Source organism: Epinephelus lanceolatus, chromosome 22, assembly GCF_041903045.1.
Source record: "Epinephelus lanceolatus isolate andai-2023 chromosome 22, ASM4190304v1, whole genome shotgun sequence".
In the NCBI taxonomy this organism is placed as follows: domain Eukaryota; kingdom Metazoa; phylum Chordata; class Actinopteri; order Perciformes; family Serranidae; genus Epinephelus; species Epinephelus lanceolatus.
In genome coordinates this window covers 8,699,614-8,726,077 of record NC_135755.1, presented here as the reverse complement: position 1 = coordinate 8,726,077, position 26,464 = coordinate 8,699,614, and the positions used below count along the sequence as shown (strand labels likewise).

The following is a 26,464-nucleotide window of genomic DNA, read 5'->3' as shown; positions in this document are numbered from 1 at the left end:
CTTTTAAGAAAATTAAACTTGTTTGTGTTTAAGTCTTGACCTTTACCTCTGGGTTTAAGAGGTCCACTGATTCATCCTCCTGACTGGGTGGACAGGTCTCCAGCGTGCTTTGCTCCGGCTTCCCATCCTCCTCTTCTTCTATAAACTCATCCAGAGTGACGAGTGCCTGCAACTCTCCCTCTGTGATCTCCCCATCCCACTCTCGGCTCTCAGATGCTCTTTCCTCTCCGACCTCATCTGCTCCCACCTCATCCAGAGTCACCAGCTCCTTGGCATCCACCTCCACCGTCTCCTCCTTTCCCCTCCCCTTCTCCCTCTTCGTCCCTCCCCCGCCACCTCCTCCTCCTCTGCTGCTGCTTGAACTCTTTCTTTCCTTGTCTTCTCTCTCTCTAGTCCTCCTCTCCTCTTTCTCCCTGGTCCTCCTGGATTCCCGCTCTTTGTTGAACTGCTTCTTTTTTGCAGCGGCCTGTCGCTTCCTCAGTTGTTCCTCCTCTGCTGCGTCATCAGGGTAATCCTCCTCCTCCTCACTCACTTCATCAAGGTTCACCAGAGTGCTCTTTGTGTTTTTCTCAGGTGATTTTTGTTTGTTCTCCTCTTCAAGTACGGTGGCATCACTGTGGAGTTTTGTTGTTAATTTGTCCATTTTTTGAATCTCTATTTTGGGTGTATTTTCTTCATTCACCATAGAAGACATTTCTGCAGCAGATGGATCATCATTTGCCTCCTCTAAATTATCAATTATCTGATACAAAGTCTCCTCCTCGACAACCTCTTTTTCGGATGCTTCCACAACTATGGTACCACAAGTTGATGTGTCATCTTTTTCAACTGGTGCCTTCTCTTTTGTCCAAGTTTCACCATTTGTCTTGTCCTCTGTCGCAGTCAGCTCTTCTTGAGCTTGATCGTCTTCTAGGGAATCTATGATCTGATACACAGGCTCTTCCTCTTCCTCCTCATTTTTGGGTGATCCTGCAAGAGATGCATTTTTGTTTGTTTGTTGTTCATTATGTTCAGAATCTCTCTCTTTTGACTGTTCTGTGAGGTGCTGATCGTCAACACTCTCGTCCTCCACAGAATCAAGAATCTGATATGTCGCCTCTTCTTCATCAGCCACTATTTCAGATGTGTCTTTGTCACTCTTCTTTAATGTTGTGCTACCTCTTTTAGTTATTTTAACATCTTTCTTTGGTCTTCCCCTTTGTCCTGTTCTTGTAGTGGGCCGATCATCGTTAACAACCTCTTCCTCCACAGTGTCGCATACCTTACAGGTAACATCCTCCTCACTTACCTCTCTTACAACACTGTCACTCTTCTTTGATGGTGTGCTCTCCTTTGGAGACATTTTCTCCTCTTTTTTTGGTGTTTCCCTGTTTCGCTCTCTGGCAGAGGTGTGCCTCCTTCTTGTTGGAGTGTCCTCTTTTTTTGTTTTTTCATTTAAAGCATCTTTCTTAGCTGTTCTTTCCCTTTTTCCTCTGGTAGATCTTCTCTTGACGGTGGGTTCATCACTGGGAGTTTCTTCCTCCACGGAGTCTAAAATCTCGTATGTAGCCTCCTCTGGTTTTTCAGGCACTTCTGTGAGAACCAATACAATTTTATCCTCTTTCTTTCCTCGTACACTCCTCCTTCTACCAGACCGTTCTGTGGTGGCAGCATCTTGAACTGGTTCATCTTCAACAGAATCTACTATCTGGTACATCATCTCCTCATTGATTTCTTTGTCTTTTTCAGAAACTCCTGCAGAGGTGTCCACTCTTGTCCGTGTGTCATATTTTTTGAATGTCCTGTCCTGTTTCTTTGGTGATTTCTCCTTCTCTTCACTTCTGGATGCTGTAGTTGTGGGGCTGCTTTTCTTTGATCGCCTATCATCTTTTATAGCTGTCACCTCCCTTCTTGTGTTTCTTTTCCCCTTGTTATCAGGCTCCATCTTCATCTCTATAGTCGATGGCTGATCTTCCACAGAATCAATAACCTGATATGTGTCTTCGTCTTCCTCCATGGGCCTCATGTCTTCTTTAGATGTCTGGTCACTGGGAGTTTCAAGGTTTTGGTTGTCATCTTCTGTTCCGGTCTGATCATCAATTGAATCCAGTACCTCAAAGGTTTCTTGTTCAGTTACATCATTGTCAGTGTCTTTAAAAGTATCTTTGTTGTCAGAGTCTTGAAGAGGCTGGTCTTCATTTGGGATTCGGCTATCAGGATTTTCAACAGCTTTTGAGACTTTGCAGGACTCTGCTGAAAGCATTTTGCCTTTGACCTCTTCCTCTGTTCTCCCCTTTTCATCTCCCTTGTTCCTTTCAGACTGTTTACTACCTGTATCTAACACATGGAAATCATCTACATTATTTGCCTCTTGATCTTTACCTAACAAATCAGATTTGACATCTGCTGAAATTGGATCTTCCTCAGACAGTTGTTTTACTGTGGAACGACCATCTTGGACCAGGCGACTGTCCTCTTGACCTGTAGATGCTTGGTCTTCGGTGACACTATCTAGCACATTGAAAGAACTATCCATTTCCATTTCACTGGATTCCTGTGGGTGGGTTTTGCCTTCATCATCAACACTGTCCAAGTCCTGAAAGCTTTCCTTGTGCAAAGTCTGGCCTTCCTCAGGTCCAGTTGGCTGGGCTTCAGAGTTGACCTCTTGGTCCACATCATCCATCTGTTGATCTGTTTGATCATCAAGTGAATCAAGGATTTGATATTTCTCACCGTTGTCCTCCTCCACCTCTGTATGTTTGTTATTATCCTTGTCTTTCCCTTCCTCTTTGCTTTTCTGCTGGTCTTTCGTTGGGATGGCATTAGAATCAATCTCCAGACTTTGAGCTTGGCTCAACTCTACTCCATGTCCCTGTAAAGGTGGATGCATCTCTGATGATGTTTCTGTTTTTGTCTCTGACTCAACAGTTTTTGCATCAAGGCTGTCTGCTGACACTTTGTGGTCAGACTTTGTTACTACACTCTCTGTGTCTTTCACTTTTTCTTCAAGCAGCTCAGGATGTGTCTTCATTGATGACTTGACACTTGCTGCTGATGTTATCTTTTCCGTATCACGTGCAGCTGAGGATGAGCGGGTACGACAACTGGAAGATGCAGTATTAGATGCTTCGGCTGGAGGTTTTGTTTTGCTTAGTTGTGTTTTCTGACGAGGGAAAGAAGGGGTTTCAGTAGATACTGAAGAAGAGGAGGCTTTACTGACACTGGTAGAGGCCAAGGGTTTGGTAGGGGATTTAGTGGACACAGATGAGTCCTTGGGCTTTTTTGGTGACACAGAGCTTGAAGAGCTTGAACCTTTTGCTGAACTGGATGAGGAGGATGAGGAAGAAGCTGAGTTTTTAGAGTCTCTTGAAGACCTTGTTGAGGTCTGTTTGCCAGTGGACCACACATCTGAGCTGTGTCTCTCTCTTCTAGATCTGGAGGACTGCTTAGATGAGGAGGAGGTATGAGGTTCAGGGATTGCGTCTCCCACATCATCACCAACTTCATCAACAGTGACAAAGTCATCCATGTTGAAATTTTGCGCATCGAAAGGACAGGCGTCTGAAGAAACAATGTCATCTGTAAAATTGTCCTGAGCCTGGATGGAGAACAAAGGAATCAATCATTGAAACATGCATCAGTTATCAAACAAGACCCATTTGTTTATTGTATAAGATTGATAAATACCAAGAACTAGTGAAAAGGACTTGGGAGAATTGTAACAGGCAAAATTTGAAAAAATCAGATCAGGGGTGAAATGGCTCATCCGCTATGTATATGAAAGGTTTTACTAAGACACAGAGGAGGACAGGGAGGTTTATGAGAATAAATAAAACAGTTGTTTACCGTTCTTTGTGGTGTGTCTTCAACCGTTGCAGTTTTAGGCCTTATGTTGCATTTGCTGTGGCTCTAAAGAAAATATATATATAAAAAAATATTAATGACATGACATGAAAGAAATGGCAAGACATTCATAAGCCAGGGCAGAGGAGCAAGGCATGGACATTCACAAATAAAGTTATTTTTTTAAAAAGTTTAAAGCAAAATTCAAAACCTCGGGTATCAAAGTCACAATTTTGTTGGAAATCAATGTTTCCCCAATGTTAAATCTCCAAAAAGTCTATTCAGGATAATAATGTTGTATTTGCCGTTTGGTCTCATTCTGCATCACTGATTCTTTGAAAGAACAAAGATTTATATAGCAATGAAAAGACTGACAACAATTTGGCACTGAGAAAATATGCTATTGCCAAATGTAAATGATGTGCAAAGCCTGGCCTCACCATCTTGTCCTCACTCTGGGACCTGCTCTCCCGGCTGAGTTTGTGTTTGCGAACTGCTGCCACAAGGGCCAGGAAATTTTCTGTGCTAATCTTAGGAATTTCTGCAAAGTTTCCTTCAGAGATGACTGCTGTGGCTGATGGGGTCGTATTGGAAGCAGCTGAGACTGCGTTTCCGCTGCTGACTGCAGGGGTAGAGGTCGAATCAGCAGTAGAGACTGAAGTTGTTGGTGACTCCTCTTCCACCTTTACGTCTGCTTTTCCTACATCTTCATTTGCCTCAGGACCAACAGCGGAGTCCATGACGATCTCAGTTCCTGATTTTTCACCGTCCTCCTTCATTGCTACGTCACTTGCTGGGGTAACATTTGGTTCAGTTGTAATGGGCTCAGATACGATGGATCCAGCAGGGTCACTGGTTTGCAGAGCAGGTTGTGACCCATTATCCGACTGTTCAGAAGGAGGAGGCTGGGTTTCACATTTCACAGCTGGGGGCTTGGCTTTGACATCGATAGCATCTGGTTCAAAGTTTATCGTGATCTCACTAGAATCTTGTAGACGCTGTTTAAGGCTCTTCATACTAAAATTACAAATAAAAGGATTGTCAGTCACAGATAAAAGCAGGGTTGTTCTCACAAAATGGTTGACCTTAGTACTTCAGAAGATACAAAAAAACACAATGTTAGTAAGGCTATAGTAAGACGATGCTATGACGCCTTTTATAAGTCCAATAAGGCTAACATTACAATTATGCAAACATGGAATCAGGACCTTGGGGTGATAATAGACGAAGCTATGGAGGCGGACATATGGGAGCATGCTAACAACATATCCATATGTAATAGAGCAAAGGAATCACAATTTAAATTACTGCATCACCTTCAGATATCACCTGAACTCAGACATAAGATGGACCCAAAGAAATCAGCTCTGTGTATGAAGTGTAATAAGGAAGTTGGTAGCTTTATACATAGTGTGTGGACCTGTGTGCATATCCAGGATTTCTGGGTAGAAGTGGCTTTGAAATTAGATTTGGTTTTTAATAAGGAGTTGGACCTGGACCCAGTATATTTGTTGTTGGGATTACCACACCCACGAATAAAAGGATCTCATTGTCAGAAACTGTGGAATGTTTTAACATATGCTGCACGTAAAACTATATTGCTGAAATGGATTTCAAATAAGCCACCTACAGTTTTAGATTGGCATAAGGTAATATTTGACCTTTTACCCATGGAATATCTGACATACTGGTCCAGAGGGAAAATTGGTTTATTTTACCATATATGGACCCCATTTCTCGATTATGTAGGACCTAGAATGTCTAACGTATTTTGGAAGGTGCTTCCCAGACCAGGGAATAACAGTTAAATGTTAAAGGAGAGGTGTTGCTGTCTGTTTTACTATTTTTATTTGTTAGTTTATTTTCTATATCATTTCTTAATTATTGTAATGTATACCTATTTCTCCATTTTATATTATTAATTATTGTCGTTACTATTGCCATATGATATTCTACCATGCTTGTGACTGACTGACTGCTGTGCTGAATGTTCAGCTTTGAAGGGGGGGTGGGGGGAGGGGGGTTATCTCGAAGGGGGGGATAAATGTAAAAAAAAAAAAAAAAAAAAAAAAAAAAATGTGTTTGTATATGTGAATAAGATGTGACACATAATTAATAATGAAGATATTCTTTAAAAAACAAAAAACACAATGTTCAAGTTCTTATCAAGTGTCCCTGAATTATTTGTTCAGTCATCTCTTGCTTTGTGCTAAATGCTTTTTCTTTTTTCATATAATCATTCTTTTCTCTTCCTGCAAGACATTTAGGTGCCACAACAATCAGGGCAGCTACCCACCCACCAAATATGGGTAGAATTTGGCAGCCACACACATATGCACGAAATGAGGAGTGCGTTAGCGGGATGTGCCGATACCCCACCTCACAATCCACAGAATTTAAAGAATACGCCACCAATGCACTGGCGCCAGACACCACAAAATAACCCTGGAGGTCTTGTGTCCATGCCTCAACAGGTCAGAGCCAAGTCTATCTATCTATCTATCTATCTATCTAATCATGGCTGCGTATTTGCTGACTGAAGTGACATACATTTTTATGTAGTCTTGGCTTGGGCTTTTACAATGGTCATTTACATCTAAAAGGGTTAGAAATCTTGTTCTTCACGTAACTTTCAGCAAACCATAGTCAACTTTGATCAAATAAAACATAATTTCCAAACAAAAAAATTGTGGCTAGTGAAAATGCTGAGTGGCTACTTTGGAAAACCACTAACTTCTGTGGCTGGAGAGTCAAAGTCAAGCCCTGCTAATTATTTTCATTATCAATTCATTTGCAGAACATTTCGCTAAATAAATAAATAAATAAATAAATATGTATTTCGTAAATAAAACGTCAGAAAATAGTGCACTTAAGTCCTTGTTGGTAGTTTTTTGTTGTCCAACCAAGAGTCCAAAAACCAAGAACCTATTGCACCCATGGGTCATAACAGTCATCAAATTTGTTGATTAGTGTCATGCATTGGCAAATAAAGCATGTTTTCTCTGTCTTTTAACCGGAAAGGAGTCAGTAACAAAGTGATATACTCACGATTCAAAACGGTGAACTTTACACCTGCAGAGAGAAAAGGGAGTTGGTCAGTTTTGGTCCTAGGATGGTGGACTAAAATATAAAAATACATGAACACATACACAGGCAACCTAAAGACTGTGTGGAGAAAAAGACATACAATTCTACAAAACTAATTTGACCCTATTTCATACCCCTTTTATTTTAAAAGTACACATGCATACCAAGCTCCGCCAGTCTTCAAAGAGGTGTTGTAGTTCTCCACCACCTTGGTTACATCACTGGAGTCAGCCATCTCAATGCATATCTGAGGTAAGTTGACAGTCATGGACAAAGAGTAAAAAGACAGAGAGCAGGGAGAGATGATGGAAATGATGAGACCAAAGAGAGACAAGCTACAAGCCAAAATAATCCATTGCAAGAACAGTTGCTGTAAACAGTTGTACTTAAAGGCCAGACAAGCTTAAACAAGTTGCTCAAGTATGACATAAAATTCTGGCAGAGCTTGTGAGTCTACGAGCCTCCATGACACTGTAATTAGCAGTAGCAACGCTATTTTGAGTAGTGTTTTAAAAAGTGTTTTTGTAGAACATTGTGATGTCACAGTGATGATGACCTTTGACCATTTGAATATGAAACATTAACCCTTCATCATTTTATCCTATCAGACATTTGTGTGAAGTTTTGTCATTAGCATGTGAATTCTCTTCAAGTTATGGCCCAAAACATGATTTGTGAGGTCACAGTGACTTTGACCTTTGCCCATCAAATTCTAATCAGTTCATTGTTGAGTCCAAGGGGACATTTGTACCTTCTGGAGATATTGCTTCATGACAATGAGATGGATGCAAAGTCACAGTGACCTTGACCTTTGCCCACCAAAAATCTTATCATCATGGAGTCCAAATTAATGTTTGTGCCAAATTTGAAAAAAAATCCCTCAAGGTGTGCTTGAGATATTCCATTCACAAGAATGAGACAGACAAGGTCACAGTGGTCTTGACCTTTGTCCTAAGAGCACCGAAATCTAGCCAATTAATCGTGTAGCCCAAGCGGACTTTTGGCGCCAAATTTGAAGAAATTCCCTCCAGGTTTTCTTGAGAAATCACGTTCACAAAAACAGGATGAACAGAAGTACATAAGAAAAACCTGATAACATAATTCCTATTTATCTCCTGCACGGATTCATAATGAGCCCCACTTTAAGTGTATAGATATAGAAATAAATAAATCTACTGACAACCTGCAACCACATACAAAAAAGTTATAACTAATGTTACTGTCTACGGAAGGAAAGAAAACATATTTACGACCTTTCTAAATTATAATGTAAGACTTTTAATACTTTCTGAGGCCTGTTTTGGAGGGAATTTTAAATTCAAATTCAATACTTTTACAGACTTTTCAAGACCTGTAGATTCTGGAATTTCATTGTACTGAATGATGACAATAAAAAGCTCAAACTAAAAAAAAAAAGACAACTTGACATGGCAGTTCTCTCAACACTGAAATGTAAAATGTTTGTGCTCTTGTACCCTGTTGGCGAGTGGCAGAAAGCCGACAAAGGTTGCGATGGAGGCCACCGCTTTCAAGACCGTCCTGATGACGCGCAGAGCTGCCTCAGAAATCTCCACACACAGCAACTTCTCCTCCAGAGAATCAGGTTCTGGAACCCCCTGCAGAGCAAGAGATAGTTTAGTTGGTGATCGTGTTATTTTTTGTTATTTATTTTTTCATAGTGACAATATGCCAGTATTTGAGTGTTTTTGCTGTGACAGTAAAAATTATGGCCAATGAACCACTGTTGAATGTTCTAATTTTTCAAAATAAATGAAAAAAAAACAACAACCCCAAAACTATTATTTTCAGCAGTTCTTTTTTGTTTGTTTGCTCTGTCGTAACAGAAATGTACCAAATTTTGATGCCAAAACTGAGGAACATCAGAACCATCAATTTTTTTCTGTTGTTGCACCCCAAATAAGACCCTTATCGTCAGCCCATGTCAAAACATACTTGCCACCTGGCACTACCAAGTTTTCTGTGGGAAACCCTGCACTACAAAACAATACAGCACTTATATCTCACTTGACACCTTGCAGCCTATGTTTTTAAATGAGTTTTAAAGTGTATATGACTGTTGTTAGGGCATAAAACCTACAATCTGTTGATTTTTTTTTTTTTTTTTAAGTGACTCAAATTTTTGGTAAAATGAAAACTGAATTTAATCATGACCTGAAAATCAAAAATCAAATCATAGATTTAGAGAGTCTCAACAACCCTGGTGATGACTTACAGCATTGCTCCACTTCATCAGAGTTGTGTACATCATCTCCTGGAAAAAAATTACAAGTCAAAGATTGTCAGTCGTCAAAACACACTTTAAATTATATCTGCATTGTAAACATTTTGTATTTCACACCAACATTTTTTTCTCAAAATGGCTCAAAGTGTTTGCATATGTTTGTATTTCTTTACTTGTCTGTAGAGATCTTCTCTAACAACAACACTAGTACATCTGTCTCATTCTGATTTCATTCTGAAATCTCTGCAGACAAAGGCAAATATTTGCAGTATACACTGTTAATAAACTGATGACAAATATGGTAAATGGACCTACACTTCTATACCGTCTTTCTCATCTTCCGACCACTCAAAGCGCTTTTTACAGTATGAGTCACATTCACCCATTCACACACACTGATGGCTGGCCGAGGCTACCATACCGCTTTATTCCTTTCTACTTCTCAAAATTGATTTTTCTTTCAGATCCTGATCCTGACAGTGGGTGCGGTTACATGATGGCTTCTCATTCAGAAAGAAATAAATCTGAATAAAATCATTCGGAATTAAAGTGTTTCCAGGTAGTTTACATGAGAAATATTCATTCCAAATGAGGGTTTACACTGGAGATCAGTTTAATCGCCTTTATTTGGGTCCGCGCAAGGTTTGGGGCAGGGAAGTTTTCTGATTGGATAGGGGGCGGGGCGGATGTTACGCGGTTACGTTTACTGGAAGAAAACACTGTAGTCCTCGCTCCGGATAACAAGATGCTTGACGACGCCGTTCTTAGTGCCTTTTTCGGGCTTGTTTTGCTTATACTCTTGAAGCAGCAGTACGACAACAACCTTGTTCTGCTAATGCTTCGTCTGTTGAGGAGGAGAAGGGAGGTAGAAGGTCGAAGGCGAATGGAAACCGGTGAGTGCAACAAGTCCGACTGCTCTATCTCAGCCCGTTGCTATGCGCGCTATATACATCATTGCGCCAGAAGGGCAAGGAAACGAGCATGCGCAGAAAGGCCGACATGAACGTAAAGAGGAATGCGAGAAATTCTTTCATTCGGAATTAGACACAGAATATTCCAGCTCCTTTCATCGGATTGAATTTTCAATCGCATTGGCCATTTTCATTCCGAATTAGGTGTTTACAAGATCACTTTTAATAGGAATGAACTTTCATTCTGAATGAAAAGGGAATTAAACTGTGCATGTAAACGCACTCAGTGTTAGAGCCCATAGGTGCCCTGTAGTGTTTTTCAGTGTTCATACCTCACTGGATTCGGGTTTCATGTGTTCCAAGACGAAGTGAACACAGAGCTTGCAGCCTTTGACAGAAACTGGATTTGTGATGTGATCTCGGACAAAATCGCAGCACGTAGTCCAATCAGAGAAAAACACAAAGGCCTGGAGTTGAAAACAGGAAAGAAAGGAAAGGGAAAAAAACACCTTAATTCAAACAACACAGCTCTATTTAACGAACAGAATTTATGTTCTGTACCAGTCTGCAGTGTCTACTCCTTACCCTCCTCTGCAGCGGTAAGACCACCACGTTGTAGTACAGGGAGTGAAGGTTCTGTTTGGGGAAATACCGCCAGACCAGCTTGGCCACGTCTAAATGCTTGTAGTGGCCGATTCCCGGCAAACCGGTCAACATGATCGTAGGGCACATGGAACCGCGACCACTGGCCTTCTGGAAAACACGATCAAAGCCCAAAGTTTAATTCACGTGTTGACACTTATTCAACTTTATGGTGCATTTTGATGTCAGGTGACACTGGCTTTTCAGATGAGCAAAACATTTTAAGAACAAATATGAACAAGAACTATGCGATTCTTAGGTAGATATAATGATAATTAATGACGGTTTTGTATTTCTCTGTAATGTAGCACAGTGTTGCGCTGCCCAAAATATATCATTTAGTGATTAAATTAATATCGTAAATATGTGGGCAACTAGTCGACTAATGGCCCTAAATGACAACCATTGGTCAAGGGCAGCCCTATAAATATGTATCTGACATACTAAAAGTGTGGTCTACAAAATTTGGCACACCTCATTTTTCCCAAACTACTGGATCCAAATACTGAAGGTCCCAGTTCTAAACTATAAAGTTGAAGTTTTACCTCAATGTCCTCCTGTCCTTCAGCTGTCAGGTGACCTTGGAGTTAAAAATGAACATATACAAGCACAGTTAATTTACTGAATATGTCAAAACAGTAAATTTGGCACTTTAATGTTACATATAATTTAGACCCAAATACTTTGTCATAATGATAATGTAGGAAGAGACTGTCTGTCTAACCTGGGATGATGAACCAAGGAGACACAGTAGGGAACAGGAAGGGATGAGTTCTCAACATGACCCAAAATGGTCCAATGCTGGCCTGTGGAACGGCATTTTCTATCAGCGGGATAGTTGCCCCGGCAACAACATCCTTGCTGTCTGGTAGAGCATTCTCAGGAAGTTTTGGTGCTGCAAAAAAACAAACAAAGAAAACTAAGTGTTACATTTGAATATATTTCAAAAATGACAAAACAGCGGCGCACAGTAGTTGTGTTTCTAATCATTATTATTACTTTCGTGTCATTTTATTCATTTCTAAGTAATTCCCTGAAAAGCTTCTCATCTATGGGTTTGTACAATTCAGGGAGTAAGTTGCAGCTGCCAATGATGTCAGTTGTGGAGGAGTACATGACGGCTTAAGTCCAGTTTGCCGTGATGCTGTTAGACAGGCAGATACCAGCATCCGGACAAGACGAAAGCGGACAACAAGCGATCCACAGAGAGAGGTAACGGAGTGGTTCCACCCACTCACCCCCTCACACTGTTGTAACTGGAGCCGGGGAAGGTGGCGCTCACCTCACACAGAAAAGAAGTGGAAAAAACAAACAACAAAGAGCCATGGCAAGCGCAAGCGGAGGAGTTGAGAGACAGAAGTTTGAAGAAGCACTGGCGGAGGTGGAGTTCGGCACACACGAAACGGGGCTTTATTATCCTGGTCTTAAACCTGGTCTAAATCAGAATGACGCAGTATTTTCCTGCTATTTAAAGGGCACATTATTCAGATAGTAAGCTGCACCTACATACATGAGTTCATAATGAGTTACATACACACACAGGGACGAGCAAATGGGTTGTGGGTAGGAGAAATAATACATCAATAATGAGGAAAATATTCATTATATTCTCTAAAATGTGAACATAGCAGAGATCAGAACAGAGCTGCAGAGCTGCTGTCAGACTCCCCATTAAGAAAGACGCTGTGAACATTTAAGTAAGAGGAGCAGCGTAATTTCATTGATTATTTCAGAAGCTAAAAGTTTGGTTCCGTTTCCTCTGTCAAGTATATAACTACAGTTTTTAGTTTTGCTGCTTAAATGTCCCACCATATTTCCTGCAGTGACGTCGTTACTCTTGCTGCATCACTCTCAGAAAACCACTCGCTGCTCCCATTTGCCAAACCCGCCATGTAAATAGCAGTGCGCCAGGTACAGGCACACCAGGCTTAAAAAAGAAATGGAAGCTGACACTCAGATTGATGGAATTCACATTGCACCTTACTCTGCGCCCATATTATCCACCCTTTAACTGGAAAAAGTGGTTGGACAAACCCTAAATGCACCTGCGCCATGCACTTTATACCACGCTATAGATAGCTTAAATAGGGCCCTTTATCCTGTGTGTACATCTTTTTTTTTTTTTTTTTGTCATAAAAGAGAGACTTACGTAGTGTTGTACAGGGTCTGTTTGGTATTTTCAGCCTGTAGACTTTGTGGCCAGGGGCTTGTTTCAGGAGACTGTACCAAACTCCGAGCCGATCAGCATCACCAATGGACTCAAATTCTATAAATACCTGGAACACACAAGCACACACACACACACACACACACACATAAATGACAGGTGATAACAGGAAGTCTTTTATTAAAGCCACTTAAAACAAAAGTACTTGTATGTGTTTTTTCATACCTTGTTGAGGAGAGGCAGGTAATTCTGGACAGAGCCGATTTTTTTCAAAGCTTCCCTGAGTTCCCTGCTCTCACTCCATGAAATGTTCTTGATGCACATTGTTTTCGCTCCATCGTCAGCTGCATGCTGCATCAACAACAGGAAGTGAACATCCAAACCAAAAAGTCAGAGGACAGAGGTGCACACACAGCATATCTATATATAATCCATGTACTGAATGCAGTTCCTCAAAATAAAAGACAATATCTTAGAGTTTCATGTGCTCCCTCACTGTTCGACATCACTGCTGACCGTTTCCAGCTTTTGTCAAGTTAAATATATGAACGCAGGAAATAAGATGACCCCTAAAAGATGAACTGAGACAAAAGTAAGTGTTACGCCTTTGCAATGTATCTGAACCAGGTGTGCGATATAGCCCTCCAAAAGTCAAAACGTGTATCCGCCTGGTGGCTGGCTGCACTACAGGTGCTAGTGATCAGGTAAGATGAATGTATGAATGGGCTGCACAACTGATCACATTTTAATTACGATTTTGGCTTCCCACGATTAAATGAACATGACCGGCTGTGATATTGATGTTTAAGATGTGTGCTCCTCTCACAGAAAACTCCACTGCATATCAAATAAGGCGCTCCCTAAACTAACAGAGAACAAATCACATGCAAAGACATGCGCCTCAAAGCAACACGACTACCTTGTTAAAACACCTGTACAACACCAAAGTCTGCAGTATGATGAATGCATAAAGGCTGAGAGTCGTTTCGATAACGTTACTGAACCATTAGCATTAGTTGAGCTTGTCACCGTACCATGCAAATAGATACAAAACTTTTTTTAAAGGCTTTTTTTCAAAGTTCAATTGAAATGGCTGCCGACAAAATTGAAAGAAGTTTATAAATAAGGAAGAATTAAGTGTGTGTATGTGTTACTTACTGAACCCATCAACTTCATCAGCGACCAATAAATCCCAAGCTGAAACAGAAACATCACAAATACCTGACACAAATAAACTCCAGACTCAGATTGTCTAAACATTTGTTAACATATCACTATAGATGTTTTGTTTCTGGGCTTTTATCATTTTTAGTTTTCTAAAATCTAAATTAATCATCATTTATCTTAAATATTAAAATCTGGTGAAAATCACATTACAACAATAAATAGACACACAGATCAAACACTCTGTATTTTAACTATTTCTCTCCAAAAGTTCAGTCCAGTTTCCACAGCATATTTTTTATTTTACTGTCCTCATCGCCAGAGAACATCTATTGCGTTAAAACACAGAGATCAGTGTCTTTTCACAGCAAAAAAAACATTTAGCTACGGCAGTCGGGCATACAACTCAAGTGAAAATCAATTTCAATCAATCTGCTTCTTCTATCAAATATACATTTTTCTGAGAAAAATTAAAGTTGTCTATGTTTTGGGGTCTTGAAAATACTGGGCATCTATAAAAATCAGTCAATAAAAACAGTGATGTGTGCGTGCTTACCGGTGACATTGTGATACCGCCAGCTAGCACGTGGAAACCAATTTTAGACCCTTTGAAAGTAATGCCCTTCCTTACGGACACTCTCATGATCTCAAGCACATCCTCCACTTTCGGCATCATGACGAAAGCCTGAGAGGAAAACCAGAGACAAAAATGTATTACTACTCTTATGTACTTGTTCAAGGCACTTGGATCTTCCAGTGTAGTAAAAGTCGATCTAATGAGATTCATATAGGATCCACTAGTGTATATATGCAACCCCAATTCCAAAAAAGACGCTGTGTAAAATGTCAATAAAAACAGAATGCAATGATTTGCAAATGGTAAATGGACCTGCATTTGTATAGCGCCTTTCTAGTCATCCGACCCCTCAAAGTGCTTCTTACACTACATGCCACATTCACCCATTCACACACACATTCATACACTGGTGGCCGAGGCTATCATACAAGGTGCCACCTGCTACTCAGTTTTAACACACTCATTGGATGGAACAGCTATGGGGAGCAATTTTGGGTTCAGTATCTTGCTCAAGGATACTTCGACATGCAGACTGGAGGAGCCGAGGATTGAACCGCTGATCTTTCGATTGGTGGACGACGTCTGAGCCACAGCTGTCATCTTGTCTTTTAACACCCAGTAAGCATTTGGGAAGTGAGGACACTAACTTCTGAAGTTTGAAAATGAAATTCTCTCCCATTCTCGCTTAATAACAGACCATAATTTTTTCCCTGCACTATTTTACTACAAAGCCACGCTGTTGTAACACGTGCACCTTTCAGCATTTATGGAGCCTTCACAAATGTGTAAGTTACCCATAATGCCATGGGCACTAACACATCTCCATACCATCACAGATGGGGGCTTTGAGCTTTGAGCTGGTAACAATCTGGACAGTCTGTTTCCTCTAAAGCTCAGAGGACATGACGTCCATGATGGACTCGTCAGACCACAGCACACTTTTCCACTTTGTGTCAGTCCATCTCAGATGAGCCCAGACACAGAGAAGTTAGCATTGTTGATATCTGGCTCTCACTCTGCTTGGTAGAGAATGAACTTGCATTTGTAGATGTGGCGACAAACTGTTACCAACAGTGGTTTTCCAAAGTGTTTCCTAGCCCATGTAGTAATGTCCTTTCTACCAGTGGTTCCTGACTGGTCCAGCCGCGGGGTCAAGATTTCTCCTTCAACGCCAGTTCAAGGTCCACTCAGTTTAATATGCTCAATGTCATACTTGTGTTTGGCCATGTCGCCAAGCTAGTTTACTGTCTCTGTTAAGTGGCTATCTGTTATTTACTCCTTTAAGAGCAGGAAATGGCACTTCAAAATAAAAGCTCTGTGCTGGAAATTCACTGTACTTCTAAGTTTAGTTTGTTTTTTTACAAACTTGACACACTTGCGAGTCACTTGTGGTCCATTCATAATGAACCCGCAACCCACTTTCAGACCATGACCCACCAGTTGGAAACCCCTGCAACCCCTGTGTTGCAGGCATCAAATTCAGACAGAGTGTATATTTAACAGAACAATAACAATAAAGTTTAACTGTGCTGTTTTTATTTACATTTTTCAAAGCAACTATTTTGGAATTGGGGTTGTATATATAACAATAAGTATGCAACATCTCATGATAAGTAATCTAGAGTTATTTCAACTGCAAGTTCGAGTTAGGTGTGATGTCACAAATTAACTTACAAAATGTAAATGTTGCAAAGCTAGTCTTGAAAACAGAAAAAGAAAAAATGTTATTGTGCAACGTAAATACACAGACCATTCGTCTCGGGATCTGCTCAAAGAGTATAAAGCAACAGCAGAAACACAAGATTAACAAAACCAAACCAAAGCAGATGTATAATCTGGTGCCTACCATAAGTGCCTGAGGAACAACATGGATCTTGTCATCTCCATATTGAAACCCAAATGGCATGAGCAGTTTGGCGAGGTCTTCCTCTGTGTAGCAGCCATCATGATACACCGGCAGGTCGGTTATGAGCAACTGCTTCTTATTAAGTGAATTAAACTGGGAAAATGAAGCAAAATAAATGAAGAGAGAGAGGACAAAATGAGGGTCAGATTACAGATTAAGACAAGCGCACTTAAGCACACCGCGCAACCCAGCCCTGGATAAGCCAATGAAAATGGATGGCTGGACAAGCGCACTTATCAATAGCATTTAGAGGAGGAGGGTGATAGTACGCGAAACAAATCTAGTCTCAGGATATTTTAAGCAACACTATAGGCTACATTAATTATTTTACCTAAAGTGTGTCAGTGGGGTTGTTTATGGTGAATAAAGACAGGCTGCCAAAACACTCCTCTCATCAAATTTATCACTTGAAAAATATGTGTGAATAAAACAGTACTTTATAAATCCAATTTGAGGAGACCTACTTTAGGTGAGAAGCAGATGTTCAGCTTTAGGCACGCTGTGAAAGAGAGACAAAGAAAAATGTAAAACAAAAAAAGGAGAAAGGCAGTTACGACCACATGCAGACACTTGAGACAGAATTTCTTGGATTCCTTACGTATTTGGGATTGATGCAGGCGCTTTTCTACCATCTCCCCAACAGTCAGACAGGTATCTTCGTTGTGTCTGGAGGCATCCTTGGCTGATGTTGCATCCGCTCCTGTCTTCACTTCCGTCACAGGATCTTCAAAAAAATCAAATTTAAGTCAGATGAATGTCTGTTTTGAACGATCACCATCATCTCCCCTCCCTCCTTCTGTTGGGTCCAGAGACAACTTCCGAGACATCTCCTGAACTAAAAATAATTGAGACCAAGAGACACACTGGTTAACTAGCAAAGCATGAAGGTATGAACACATAGTTGGTTTTGGCCATTTCATGGGATGATTTGACAGTAACTAAATACAATAACAAAACAATATAAATAATAAAAGCCTTTTCACACGAGGATGAAATGAAAAAGAACAAAGCAAGAAATATCTGTTGACTATTACTTGGATGACTCAGTTTCCCCACAATCCTCTGTTTTTCCACACCTTTTTGTGAAACCCTTCTCAAGAGCCCCATTTCCATCAAACACTTTCAGTATGGTACCTCTGGAACCAACAGTAACCCTTCAGACATGGTACCTAGACCCTAAGGTTTCCACCACAGACAGTACTCTTAAATGTGGGCGGGGTTGTTGTCACTCACTACTCCATCCAGCACTCACTGTATTTCCTCATTACCGGTGATACAGATGGAACTCTGCACCTCGTTTATCGTCCACACAACGAGGCTGCACGCCGCCATTTTCAGAACAAAATGATGGGATATTAAAAGATAACAGGTTTGTGCATTTAGTCCTTCTCAGGCAAGCTCAGGGGTTTAGTGTTGCTGTAGCCCACAGGAACGACAATCCACAATGCTTTTTTTTCTCCAAGAGAGGATTAGAATATATGCAGATCACAGAACCCAGCCGAAAATAATATGCTTGAAGATCCACTCATTACTAAAAGTGTCTGTCATATACAAACTAAAGTGATGGTCAAAGTTGTCACAGTGAAATTTAAGGTATGTTGATTGATTCACGTCGTCAACTCGTGAATTGAGTAACATTACAAATTTACACTCCACCTTCAAAGTTACCAGCAGTCGGCCCAGTGAATTCAGTTGTTTTTTTCTCAGACTCCAGAGAGGCAGCAAAACATCCTTTCATCTTATAGTTACATTTTACTAATAAAACTCTCCACAGTATGAACAGTGGTTACGTGAGACCTGTCCTACCAAGAAAACATCCTTGACTTTGACAAGCACTGCCTGCCTATGAAGCCAGTCTCCGATCACTATTGGTCACTGTGCCATGCAACCAACGACATCATGAGGCAAACAAAACCCCAGCTTCCACTGTTGGCCTCCCACTTTTTTATCCCTCCCTGGACTCTCCACAAAGGAGGTTAACTGCTGCAAGAGGACCTGACTGCCCCTCCTCCGCTTTCGCCTCACCTCCCTGCTCCATGAAGCAGCAAGTACCAGCTGTCCTCTACCACTGTCTGCTCAAGGCGAAAAACTAATGTTTTGGATTCAGTGGATGGGCTAGAATTTTTTAACTGACGTGCAATTAATTTTCACAAAACTTTTGCATTCAGTCTAAAAAGACCTTTATCCTTTAAACAGTTTCTACAAATACCACACCACATTTTAATATATTTTGCTATCCAATCATCAAGAAGTTCTTCAACAAACCTTTTTCAATTGTCTTTGTCTCCACCCCTTGACATGCCGGCTTTGCCTCCACAGCGGCCTCAGTCGGACTTCCCACAGCCTGCTGTTCCAGATGTGAAGCCTCCATCTTGGTCTCTGGTCCTTGTGTAGTGGATTCTGGTTCTGACACGGTGCTTAGCTGGACATGTGGTAAAGCTTTGACAGAGGTGTCTGTTGTCTGGGTCTCAACTGTACTGTCTGGTGGTTGACTCTCACTGGATTTGTCTGCTAAATTTTCTGGTACAGCCTCAGTAGTTGTCAATTTTTCTCCATGGCCCTCAGTACAACTTCCATCTTCCATGGGCTCTGCCACTTCAACTCCCTTTTCCCCAATCTCCATTGGTTCAGTGTCTTCAGTGTCACTGGCTTTGCCAAGTTCTGCCTGAAGCTTAGGTTCAACAACTGTCATATTTGAATCTTCAAGAACCTTGGCAATGTCTTTCAGTACAGCTTCATTAACATTTATTTCAGATTCTTTAGGTTCAACAATTGTCATATCTGCATTTCTAACAACCTTTGCGGTGCCTTTCTGCACAGCTTCTTGAAGCTTGGGTTCAGATTCTTTAGGTTTAACAACTGTCGTATTTGTATTTTTGGGAACCTTGGCTGAGTCTTCTTGCATGTTTTCTTGAACCTTGGATTCAGACTCTTTAAGTTCAACAACCTTCATGTTTGCATTTTCAACAACCTTGGCTGTGTCTTTCGGCACAACTTCTTGAACTTTGGTCTCAGATTGCTCAGGTTCAACAACTGTCGTATTTGCATTTTCAACAACCTTGGCGGTATCTTTCGGCGCAGCTTCTTGAGGCTTGGTTTCAGATCGTTTACGTTCAACAACTGTCGTATTTGCATTTCCAACAACCTTGGCGGTATCTTTCGGCGCAGCTTCTTGAGGCTTGGTTTCAGATCGTTTACGTTCAACAACTGTCGTATTTGCATTTTCAACAACCTTGGCGGTATCTTTCGGCGCAGCTTCTTGAGGCTTGGTTTCAGATCGTTTAGGTTCAACAACTGTCTTATTTGCATTTTCAACAACCTTGGCGGTATCTTTCGGCGCAGCTTCTTGAACCTTGGTTTCAGATCGTTTAGGTTCAACAACTGTCTTATTTGCATTTCCAACAACCTTGGCGGTATCTTTCAGCGCAGCTTCTTGAGGCTTGGTTTCAGATCGTTTAGGTTCAACAACTGTCTTATTTGCATTTTCAACAACCTTGGCGGTATCTTTTGGCGCAGCTTCTTGAACCTTGGTTTCAGATCGTTTAGGTTCAACAACTGTCGTATTTGCATTTCCAACAACCTTGGCGGTATCTTTCGGCGTAGCTTCTTGAGGCTTGGTTTCAGATCGTTTAGGTTCAACAACTGTCGTATTTGCATTTTTAACAACCTTGGCGGTATCTTTCGGCGCAGCTTCTTGAGGCTTGGTTTCAGATCGTTTAGGTTCAACAACTGTCGTATTTGCATTTTTAACAACCTTGGCTGGGTCTTTCGGCGCAGCTTCTTGAGGCTTGGTTTCAGATTCTTTAGGTTTAACAACTGTCGTATTTGCATTTCCAACAACCTTGGCGGTATCTTTCGGCGCAGCTTCTTGAGGCTTGGTTTCAGATCGTTTAGGTTCAACAACTGTCGTATTTGCATTTTTAACAACCGTGGCTGGGTCTTTCGGCGCAGCTTCTTGAGGCTTGGGTTCAGATTCTTTAGGTTTAACAACTGTCGTATTTGCATTTCCAACAACCTTGGCGGTATCTTTCGGCGCAGCTTCTTGAGGCTTGGTTTCAGATCGTTTAGGTTCAACAACTGTCGTATTTGCATTTCCAACAACCTTGGCGGTATCTTTTGGCGTAGCTTCTTGAGGCTTGGTTTCAGATCGTTTAGGTTCAACAACTGTCTTATTTGCATTTCCAACAACCTTGGCGATATCTTTCGGCGCAGCTTCTTGAGGCTTGGTTTCAGATCGTTTAGGTTCAACAACTGTCTTATTTGCATTTCCAACAACCTTGGCGGTACCTTTCGGCGGAGCTTCTTGAGGCTTGGTTTCAGATCGTTTAGGTTCAACAACTGTCGTATTTGCATTTTTAGCAACCTTGGCAGTATCTTTCGGCGCAGCTTCTTGAGGCTTGGTTTCAGATCGTTTACGTTCAACAACTGTCGTATTTGCATTTTTAACAACCTTGGCTGGGTCTTTCGGCACAGCCTCTTGAATCCTGGGTTCAGATTCTTTAGGTCCAACAAGTGTCATTTTTGTATTTTCAGGAACCGTGGCTGTGTCTTTTGGCACAGTTTCTTGAACCTTGGTTTCAGATTCTTTAGGCTTCGAGTTTTCTACATCAGACTGATTTTCTGTAGCTGTAGACTTGGCTCCTGAAGAAATTTTTTGCTTTACCATGGCCTTTTTCACATCTGCTTTTGCAGGCAACTTTCCTGTTTTTACCATTTTGTTAATCTGCTTGTTTGAGACACTTTTCGCTTTGGAAACCAAAACCTTTGCTTTGGTGGTAGATTTTGGGCCTTTAACTGAGCCTTTAACTGCACTTTTCTGATTAGCATGTTTGCCTGTTGTACTTTTGCTGGCTTCAGAAGGTAAAGACGAAGGCTTTTTGGGCCCTGTAAGCGGAGGCGCACTAGGTGTAGGGAGAAGAGCCTTCCTTGTAGTAGTGGTTTGACGTGTGGAGACACTGGTTGTGGCAGGTTTTCTGTGAACAAAAGTAAGTTTCATGGGTCAAGCAGAAAACAATAATAAGAAGGGAAATCAAGGTCATAGTTTTAATGTTTTCATATGTTCTTTGCAATTATATAATTTGACTTTCCTTCACAGGTTAAATACAGAGGATAACTTCTATTCCATCCCCTGTGCACACAAATGTTCACTAATTTTTTTGTCATTAGGTAAATTCCCCAAAAGTAACATTTTTTTTTTCAGTGAGGACACAAATTTAGGCAGTGAACGATTATTTATTGTAATACATTGACAAAAACAGATCATCTCTGTTTAAAAGGGGTCTGTATGAAGTATATCTTACTTCTGTGAAGGCTTCTTTTGTTCCTCAGAAACAGCATCCTGTGAACAAACAAATTGAGATTTGTTATGAATGAATCTGATAACTGACAGTGTAGCCACACTAAAGCAGACAAATGTAAATATGTATATTTCCCAGTGACGAATAAATAGAAAAAAAGAATAATACCTGCTCCTTGACAACAGTGACTGGCATTCCTTTCACATCAATGCTCTTCAAGCTCTTTAATTTCTTTGCGCTTTCCTCTTTCTCAAAATACACGAGTGCCTGGATGTGTGAATACACAAAGGCACATTTGTGCATTACTACATCCATCAGGACCATCCACTCACTACATTCACACAAGAAACATTGACAGCTCACAACTACATTTACATTTATTTACTTAAGTTGTATTCCTTTAGCCAAGATCTTACAATAAACTATTAAAAAACAACACAGGACAATTATTTGTATCTTTCCAGTTCTGTTTTGGTAGATATATCTGTAACAAACAGCTTAGCAGTGGACTGGTGCTTAATGTTCAACCATAATAGTGCCTTCAGTGGTTGGAAAAGACTATTGACACACCATGTTCTCAGTCAACAAAGACACATGTCTCAAGACCTGGATTTAGATTTGTGGGCCTGATGGTTACGAGGTTTAAATCTTGTTTTGTTAAAGAGATACTCTGGATATAAGCATCATATCAAACAGCAAAATAAAAGTAAAAGATTTTAAAATGAAAACTAACAATTCATGTATTCAGGTAGAGCTGTCTCGGTACAGGAGTCACAGTCCGGTTCATGCAGCCTGGTAGCTGTGCACCGTTAGCATTATTTGCTGAGGTCAGCACAGATGATTGGCATGTGAGTCACTTTTATAACCTGTTATGACCTATTGCCTTTTGAGAAAGTGTTTTTTTTCTGTGTTTGTACAAAGCAATACAAAAGTTTTACAATATTTCTTATTTCTATGGACCATTTCATTGCTATTCTGTTGCTAGGGCAACAACTTTGGTCCCTGTTTACTTGTCTCTACATTAACATACATTCAAACAGGAAATACAAAGGGAACCATTTAGAATGTTTATGTTGTCCAGTTTGAAACGGTCTATAATGAAAACAGTTTACCAAAGGTGACAGAGGGTTAATGCAGGATTTACACATCTGCGTCAAATCAATGCCAGAAATGTAACTTTATGTTGCGGCAATGCAGACCTCATGTTTTTTTTTTGTAAGCTGAAACCACTGTCCTCAGTGGAAACAAAGCTTTTATTTACTTTAATTTCACAGATAAGAAACAATAAATTGTGAAGACAATAAAGCCTCCACAAAAACAGCATTTTAAGTCTTGTGTGTGATCTATCCTTTATATACGTCATAGTGTCTGCCGCACAAGTATAAATCCCCCTTAAATGCTACCTCATTTGCACTCTTGCACTACTGTCTTTTCAATATAAATGATAAGAGGTTTATCCATATGCATTTGGGGTTTTTTCTGCTGTGCCGAACCAGCACCACACCGTGACTTTTGAACCAGGGTATGAACCAAACCGTGACTTCTGTGTACCATTATACCGTAAGCTAATGGCACTGTATTGTCTTTGTTATGAGAAGGCAAAGCATTTGCACATATGTCTGGTTATTCAAAACACATCGCTCTATTGCCACATACCTCCTGTATTTTCCGATACAGTACAACTGACTTGGTTTTTCCGAATTGCTCCACAGCAGCTAACACGTCACCATGAGAGACTGAATTATATAACTGACGTAGCTTCACCATGGTTGAAGGCAAAGATTTAGCAGACTGAGCAAAGAAAGAGAAACATAGTGTTCGTCATCATACATGTTTAAAAATGGTTAGAAAGAGGAAAATGCTTTTGCGTTTAAAGTGTACAATCTAGCCTTTATGTCATCTGTCAAAAGGGTTTTTACTACATATGTTGCAATAAAGTACAATTTTCTGTTAATGTCTTTGATATTGTATGGATAAGATTTCAATGAAAGGAATGAGATAGAGACATGAGAAGGGAAGGAGAAAGATACTGTTTTCCAGATGATAGGCTGTTTGTTGCCAAATTTCCCTGGACATTTACATACACACAAACCAACCTTGAACTTTGAGGAAGAACTTGCCTCGCTCTTCGGCAGGCTGGACTTTGCTTTAGAGGGCTTTTTAGTCAACTCCTTCTTCTTTGCTGTAGAGGAGGAGGATGAGGAACAGGCAGCAGAAGATGAGGAGGGCTTCCCTCTTGTGGAGGTGGATGACGTTGACGATGACTTCATCTTGGCTAGCCCAGCTAATAAGGTTTTAACCACAGCCTCCAGGTCAGACTCTTTTGACAGAGACTGGACAGCTTGAGGTACACAGACAAAGAGAGTGTCAGACAAAGCTGCATTGTTTTGGTGGTTGCAAACTCTTGTACTGAGGTTCTATTGTAAGTGGAATTAAATATCATATTAAAGTCAAGTGATCACAGATTTCATGCTTGTTACTTCACAGGTTGATGGGGAATGTTTTCTACTTAGCTTACTAGTCAACATCAGCCTCTGTACCCATGGACAGCGCAGTTAAAATTACACGCAATACACATATTTAGGTAGCACTGCTTTGTCCTAATAATCAGACTGATTATCTGACTGACTGACTGACTTCCTTTTGTCAGTAGGTCACGCTATGACTATGACTCAATGCAGGTGTGTAAATCAGGCAAGGACTCCTTTCCAGGATACAAAATTTGGAGCAGACTGGACAATGTAAGGTCAAGTTTAAACAGCTCTCTCTCTCTTTCTCCCCATTTCACACACTGTCCTATCCATTAAAGGCAAAAAGCCCACAAAAATAGTCTTTAAAAAAAAAAAAAAAGAAATAACAGTTTATAGTAGCGGCACGCACTTGCACATAGCGCTTCTATGGACACAAATAATTTTTCAAACCTGATGTTTCTAGTAGTTTCTTAGCCAGCCTCTCTGCACTGCTTGACTTCTTTTGTTGAGGGGATCGTCTCTGATCACTCCGTCTTGGCGGTGATCTTCTCTGATCACTCCTCTTTGGTAGAGGTTGTCTCTCATCAGTCCTTCTTGGTGGTGAACCTCTCTCGTTACTCCTCCATGGTGGTGATCGTCTGTCATCAGTCCTCCTTGCTGGTGACTGCCACTCATCACCCCTCATTAATGGAGATCTTGTCTCATCACTCTTCCTTGGTGGTGATCTTCTCTGATCACTCCTCCTTGGTGGCGATCGTCTCTCATTACTCCTCCATGGTGGTGATCGCCACTCATCACTCCTCCTTGATGGTGATCGTGGCTCATTACTCTTCCTTGGAGATGATCGTCTCTCATGGCTCCTCTTTGGAGATGGTCGTCTATCGTCTCTCTTCCTTGATGAGGATAGTTTCTCGTCTCTCCGCCTTGGAGACAATCGTCTCTCAGGGCTCCTGGAACGTGACCAAGAGCGGGAGGAGGAAGGATGGTCATACCGTGGAGAACGAGACCGAGACCTGGTGAAAATACAGATGAAACCCTATGTTAATCTATGAAATAATGCTTAACTTTTCAAAGCAAATCTATATTCCTCAAGGGGTAACTGGCAAATTCTAAGAGGCTACCACACCGGCGTTGATGCAGGTATTTCAAATGTTCTGCTGGAACACACTTGCTAATTTCACAATCTGGTGGTGGGAATCTCCTCTGTTTATCCATGTAATTGCTCATGTAAAAATGTATGTGTCACAGACCTGCGAGTGTATCTGGAGCTGGGTGGTGAATGTGATCGACTACTGCGGCTCTCCCTTCTACCCTCTGGCCCACAGTGGCGACAGGGGCTGGGCGAGTGGGAACAGGAGCGGCTTCCATGCCTGACTTTCTGGTGATGATGCTGGGAAGTCTTTACAGAGGTTGAGGGCAAGGGCTTGGCATCTTTGCCTGCAGCACTGAAGAGAGCAACAGACAAGAAAAGTGTAATGAATGATAACCAGGACATCATGCCAAAATCAGCAGGGTACTGGTTAACTACAGAGCATGGTTGCAATCGGTTTGAACACGAAAGCCTGAAAGGCACTATACCAATGAACTTGGGCGCATCGAACCAAGCCACATTTCTGACATATCAGTTGTTTTTTGGGGTGCAGTTTAAGGGGGGGTCATGATGCCTGACTGATCACCTTAATGATCAATGATCTTGCTCTTGGACAACCAGATGGATTTCTGGCATGTCAGAAATGTTCCAGTCAGATTTCCCACGTGGCTGCAGTCAAAAATTTGTTATAAACTGTAGCACACTTTTTAAATGTTATTAAAGTAGTATTTCAATCTTCAAGCTGTTGCTATATAAAACTGAAACTTGGTGCAGGACAGACAGACCAAAGTCTGAATCTTCCAGATATCTGTGGTTTCATAATCACCTGTTTTACTTCTTACTTTTGATAATAGAATTGCAGTGTAACAATGTGTTTATTTCATTAAGGACGCAACCCACTTTATTGGAGTTGTCTGGATGTGCAATTGTTCATTGTGGCCATAAAGAAAGACCAATTAAAGCAGTGGTTCCCAACTGGTACAGCCACAGGGTCCTGATCTATTAAGGTCCATACAGTTCAATGTATTCAGCATCATGCTTGCATTTTGCCATGTCATTGAGCTAGTTTCAGTCTCTGTCATGTAGTT

General features: G+C 41.0%; 1 protein-coding gene across 7 annotated transcripts in view; it reads right to left on the bottom strand.

Moving 5' to 3' along the window:
• LOC144458271 (uncharacterized) overlaps positions 1-26,464 on the bottom strand; it is a 43,934-nt gene that overhangs the window by 4,731 nt on the left and 12,739 nt on the right. For 4 of the 7 annotated variants that reach the window (XM_078164565.1, XM_078164571.1, XM_078164570.1 and 1 more), the window contains 25 exons: positions 25,537-25,731; positions 24,737-25,299; positions 23,912-24,156; positions 23,472-23,606; positions 21,984-22,082; positions 21,819-21,856; positions 18,784-21,491; positions 17,117-17,242; positions 16,983-17,017; positions 16,459-16,611; positions 14,592-14,720; positions 14,030-14,068; positions 13,097-13,222; positions 12,854-12,980; positions 11,429-11,599; positions 11,250-11,284; positions 10,648-10,815; positions 10,395-10,529; positions 9,143-9,181; positions 8,385-8,525; positions 7,074-7,156; positions 6,871-6,894; positions 4,263-4,839; positions 3,826-3,888; positions 47-3,577 (listed from right to left, as the gene is read on the bottom strand). In XM_078164565.1, coding sequence (XP_078020691.1) covers positions 47-3,577; positions 3,826-3,888; positions 4,263-4,839; positions 6,871-6,894; positions 7,074-7,156; positions 8,385-8,525; positions 9,143-9,181; positions 10,395-10,529; positions 10,648-10,815; positions 11,250-11,284; positions 11,429-11,599; positions 12,854-12,980; positions 13,097-13,222; positions 14,030-14,068; positions 14,592-14,720; positions 16,459-16,611; positions 16,983-17,017; positions 17,117-17,242; positions 18,784-21,491; positions 21,819-21,856; positions 21,984-22,082; positions 23,472-23,606; positions 23,912-24,156; positions 24,737-25,299; positions 25,537-25,731 — 9,685 coding nt within the window. The remainder of the gene's footprint in view (positions 1-46; positions 3,578-3,825; positions 3,889-4,262; positions 4,840-6,870; positions 6,895-7,073; positions 7,157-8,384; positions 8,526-9,142; positions 9,182-10,394; positions 10,530-10,647; positions 10,816-11,249; positions 11,285-11,428; positions 11,600-12,853; positions 12,981-13,096; positions 13,223-14,029; positions 14,069-14,591; positions 14,721-16,458; positions 16,612-16,982; positions 17,018-17,116; positions 17,243-18,783; positions 21,492-21,818; positions 21,857-21,983; positions 22,083-23,471; positions 23,607-23,911; positions 24,157-24,736; positions 25,300-25,536; positions 25,732-26,464) is intronic. The other 3 variants (XM_078164568.1, XM_078164567.1, XM_078164569.1) reach the window with 3 other exon arrangements.